The sequence below is a fragment of the Pecten maximus genome, unplaced genomic scaffold, assembly GCF_902652985.1.
Source record: "Pecten maximus unplaced genomic scaffold, xPecMax1.1, whole genome shotgun sequence".
Taxonomy (NCBI): Eukaryota; Metazoa; Mollusca; class Bivalvia; order Pectinida; family Pectinidae; genus Pecten; species Pecten maximus.
Window position 1 is genome coordinate 1 of NW_022982155.1, and position 5498 is coordinate 5498.

The following is a 5498-nucleotide window of genomic DNA, read 5'->3' on the forward strand; positions in this document are numbered from 1 at the left end:
ACATTTCCCATCTAGCAGATTATAAACAATAACAAACCGAATGGAAATAATCATCGTCGTTATGATAATACGACATCAGTAAACAAGGTGGTAATTACCTAAGGAATTTAAACATGTTTAAGCGACTACAGCTATAAAAATCACGCTTGAAAAATATTATTAGGCGTTATAATTTTTGATATATCATAAAACAAAGACTTTCCCTTAATTACTAAAATAAAAGTGTCATCAATTGTTTTGTAAATATCTTAATCAGTTAGAAACAATACCGGTACTGTTCAATAGTGTACAAGAATACAAAATTCATTAACCTAGAATAGAATAATTAAAGCTAGAAAACAAATCAGAAATAAAGTATCCCTCTCATCATTTATCTTGGGTCAACACAGTCAGAGCATGCAAGAAAACGACAGCAGAACGCATGGCAATACAGACGCCGACGGCTGCCTTAAATATGTTTCAGGTTTAATTACAAATTATGTGAACCCCAGATTTTTTTTATGAACTGACCATGCCCTACGATCATCCAGCGGACAATGGCGATGCCTTATGTTCATTCAGCGGACAGTCAGAAATCGACCATCCATGCCCTATAATCATCCAGCGGTCAGTCAGAAATCGACCATCCATGCCCTATCATCAGCCAGCGTACAGTCAGAAATCGACCATCCATGCCCTATCATCATCCAGTGGTCAGTCAGAAATCGACCATCCATGCCCTATCATCATCCAGCGGACAGTCGGAAATCGACCATCCATGACCTATCATCATCAAGCGGACACTCAGAAATCGACCATGCCCTATCATCATACTAGTACTGGACAATTTGATATACTTACCAGGCAGATTTCTCTGTGTCTGTGTATCTTGCAAGCTCAACTACAAAGATCAAAAGTTCACTTAAACACACACTGATAATATACAAATAATGAACAAAACAATGATTCACATGAAAATTTGTGAAAAACAATATATTTTTGTTACATGCATTTACATCGCGCAAGATGCTATTTTGCATACATGATGTATATATGTAATATAGTTTTAGATTATTTGTATGAATATAGATGATTATGTCTCCTGTATAAACAAATATGGCTTAAAACAAGTTAGGGTACAATACATACCTGTAGTATATCATACATACCCCCACAGACCTGTATATATACATACCTGTAGTATATCATACATACCCCCACAGACCTGTATATATACATACCTGTAGTATAGCATACATACCCCTTAGACCTGTATATACATACCTGTAGACTATCATATACCCACCATACCTGTATATATACATACCTGTAGTATATCATACATACCCCACAGACCTGTATATATACATACCTGTGGTATATCATACATACCCTCAAACCTGTATATATATATACCTGTAATATATCATACATACCCTCAAACCTGTATATATACATACCTGTAGTATATCATACATACCCTCAAACCTGTATATATACATACCCTCAAACCTGTATATATACATACCTGTAGTATATCATACATACCCTAAAACCTGTATATATACATACCTGTAGTATATCATACATACCCTAAAACCTGTATACTGTATATACATACCTGTAGTATATCATACATACCCCACAGACCTGTATATATACATACCTGTAGTATATCATACATACCATAAAACCTGTATATATACATACCTGTAGTATATCATACATACCCTCAAACCTGTATATATTGTAATACATACCTGTAGTATATCATACATACCCCTAAAACCTTTATATATACATACCTGTAGTATATCATATCATATATACCCTCCATACCTGTATTTCTACCACAATACCCTGTGTTATTCAACTCTCAGACCATCAGTTAATCATTACAGCTGTTGATTAACAATCTGTTTATACCACACGTGGTATAAACTCTGTACGCATTTTGATTAACACGGCGAACTTTGATCCAAGCTGCAATTGTTATTGACGTCATCAATACTCTAATGACGTCACATCACCGGGTCCCGGACGTCACCGGTACACTTTATTTGCATACGCGAAATTATACTTGGCCACGTTTCCCTTTGATTCAAGCCGATATTATTGTCGTAGAAACAGGTCACACGACTCGAAATTGTTGGATATGGAATTTATTTCACACTCGTAAGTTATTTTTTAAAAGTTGCAAAAAACACTCGCTAAAGCTCGTGTCTTTTGTAACTTTTAAAAAATAACTTACTCGTGTGAAATAAATTCCATATCCAACAACCACTCGTTGTGTAACCTCTATATATACATACGTGTAGTATATCAAACATACCCCACAGACCTGTATATATACATACCTGTAGTATATCAAACATACCCCACAGACCTGTATATATACATACCTGTAGTATATCAAACATACCCCACAGACCTGTATATATACATACCTGTAATATAATCATACATACCCCACAGACCTGTATATATACATACTTGTAGTATAATCATACATACCCTCAAACCTGTATATATACATACCTGTAGTATAATCATACATACCATCTCAAAACCCATTGTTTTGCGTATGCTTTTTTCGTCATCTCTTTGAATTTTCAAGGCCTCCTGGTATTCCTTTTCGAACATATTAAATTCTCTTCTTTCTCTTTCGTGTATTTTATTTCCCAGAAGACTCCTTATCCTACGCCAATAAAATTCATCCTGTCGAAAAACATTTTCGCCCTTCAATGCGTTGATACCAAGGGGTACTTTGTATTTTGTTTTTTCGTTATACGTATGTATTGGTACCACCCTCCATTTCTTTGTTTCATCAGTAATAGAATCCATGAGTAATGACTCTGCTACTAGTTATCAAAGTCATCTTTAACGAATGATTTTGTTAGATACAGGAATGCATACGTGCTTCTTTCATAAGCTTTCTCCAAAGATCCTAATCCAGTTCCTTCAAATCGTGCATCATCATAAAACACCGTTTTAACTTTTACACGTCTTCCCTTTCCTAAATCGAGGATAAGGCTGTCTATACTTTGTAGGAATGTTTCGGCCGCACCACGGTCCTTCTGACTACACACCATCATGACATCGCTTTGAGGAGCCTTGAGATCAGGTGGAAATCTATCCTTATATTTCTGAATCAGTCGTATCATTGTTTCGGCTTTCACTCGTTCTTCGGACGAAAAAAGATGAAGGAAACTGTACTCAGTTTCTAGATCTGGTAAATAGATATAAGGTTGGTATGTGATAAAATCGGATGTCAAATGAAAAGTGTTTTATTCTGAAAATCTTAAACAAGAAGTCAAAGTTCAATGAATGACCGCCACTAACGTAACATATATATAAGGTTGGTATGTGATAAAATCGGATGTCAAATGAAGTGTTTTATTCTGAAAATCCTAAACAAAAAGTCAAAGGTCAATGAACGACCGCCACTAACGTAACATATATATAAGGTTGGTATGTGATAAAATCGGATGTCAAATGAAAAGTGTTTTATTCTGAAAATCCTAAACAAAAAGTCAAAGGTCAATGAACGACCGCCACTAACGTAACATATATATAAGGTTGGTATGTGATAAAATCGGATGTCAAATGAAAAGTGTTTTACTCCGAAAATCCTAAACAAAAAGTCAAAGGTCAATGAACGACCGCCACTAACGTAACATGTATATAAGGTTGGTATGTGATAAAATCGGATGTCAAATGAAAAGTGTTTTATTCTGAAAATCCTAAACAAAAAGTCAAAGGTCAATGAACGACCGTCACTAACGTCACATATATATAAGGTTGGTATATGATAAAATCGGATGTCAAATGAAAAGTGTTTTACTCTGAAAATCCTAAACAAAAAGTCAAAGGTCAATGAACGACCGCCACTAACGTAACATATATATAAGGTTGGTATGTGATAAAATCGGATGTCAAATGAAAAGTGTTTTATTCTGAAAATCCTAAACAAAAAGTCAAAGGTCAATGAACGACCGTCACTAACGTCACATATATATAAGGTTGGTATATGATAAAATCGGATGTCAAATGAAAAGTGTTTTACTCTGAAAATCCTAAACAAAATGTCAAAGGTCAATGAACGACCGCCACTAACGTAACATATATATAAGGTTGGTATGTGATAAAATCGGATGTCAAATGAAAAGTGTTTTATTCTGAAAATCCTAAACAAAAAGTCAAAGGTCAATGAACGACCGCCACTAACGTCACATATATATAAGGTTGGTATATGATAAAATCGGATGTCAAATGAAAAGTGTTTTATTCTGAAAATCCGAAACAAAAAGTCAAAGGTCAATGAACGACCGCCACTAACGTAACATATATATAAGGTTGGTATATGATAAAATCGGATGTCAAATGAAACGTGTTTTATTCTGCAAATCTTAAACAAGAAGTCAAAGTTCAATGAATGACTGCAACTAAGGTAAAATAACAACATTACGAATTCACAGACCACAGAATCACAGAGGCAAAGAAAATCATGATAAACCCCGAAATGAAACGAAATATCTTGCGACTTTAAAACGATGAAAATGTATTCTATGTTCTTACCAATGTCACTATCTGTAACGATTTCCACTTGTGACTCGTTATCTGCGCACTCGTTGGTTTCCATGGTAGCATCAGGTACCACTTGCGACGACAGTCGATTCACCGATGGTCGATCTAAATGTTGTAAGTGAAATAAAACACAACAACGACAAATTTAGAAATACTCTACCAACGAATGAACATGTTCATGGCAAAAAGGATACATTTTCAGAATCAAGCTGTGAACAATTAAGCATCATTATTTGTATACCACCAAAAGACATTGTGTGACACTACGACCCAGGCGAGATTAGTCAATAGATGAATAAACCGACATCTGACCATAGAAACAGGAAGCAAGATGGTCATAAAGATTCTAACGACTACATATGCCGTGACTTCTAGGAGCCAGTTAGGCCGTATAAACATGGCTACCACAGATTTAGAAAATGAGAAAACTACAGGCTAATTAGAGGAACAGACTTTAGATACAAGACACTTTATTCAACACAACAATCACCAGAGAAACAGAGAGAGCATCAACCAACGAACTATTGTCTAAGTGTGTTGTGTTACCCAGTGGCAAATCCTGAACTCTGATTCAATACAAAAATCATTATTATACTCACTTGTGCTAATAAAATTTGAACCGTTTTAGAATTTTAACATTTTCAGGTTATAAACGTCCTGACGACAAGTATTGTACAGATAATACGTATTCAGCATACTTAAGGATGTACACCTCAAAGTCAAAAGCATTCTGTATTAAACATTTATCTCATATACAATTTGAAAATGGGAGTTAATGGCATAGCAGAAAATGCAAAAAGGACTACAAGTACGTGTGCTCGTTTTTTTGTGCTATGATTGGTCAACGATACAAAATTGATATGATATGATAGTTTAAGTAAACTTTGCTGTTTTGACCTTTAACAGTGCAAATCCATACAATATCTTCCCCC

The 5498-nt window shown here is 35.0% G+C and overlaps 1 protein-coding gene across 1 annotated transcript; it reads right to left on the reverse strand.

Moving 5' to 3' along the window:
* Positions 1-722: 722 nt before the first annotated feature.
* On the reverse strand, positions 723-4660 carry LOC117320402 (the record flags this gene model as incomplete). The annotated part of the gene is given in 3 exon segments (XM_033875002.1): positions 723-880; positions 2539-3208; positions 4558-4660. Coding segments are annotated over 2 exon segments (471 nt in total), but the record flags the coding sequence as incomplete, so codon positions are not given.
* Positions 4661-5498: the final 838 nt, after the last annotated feature.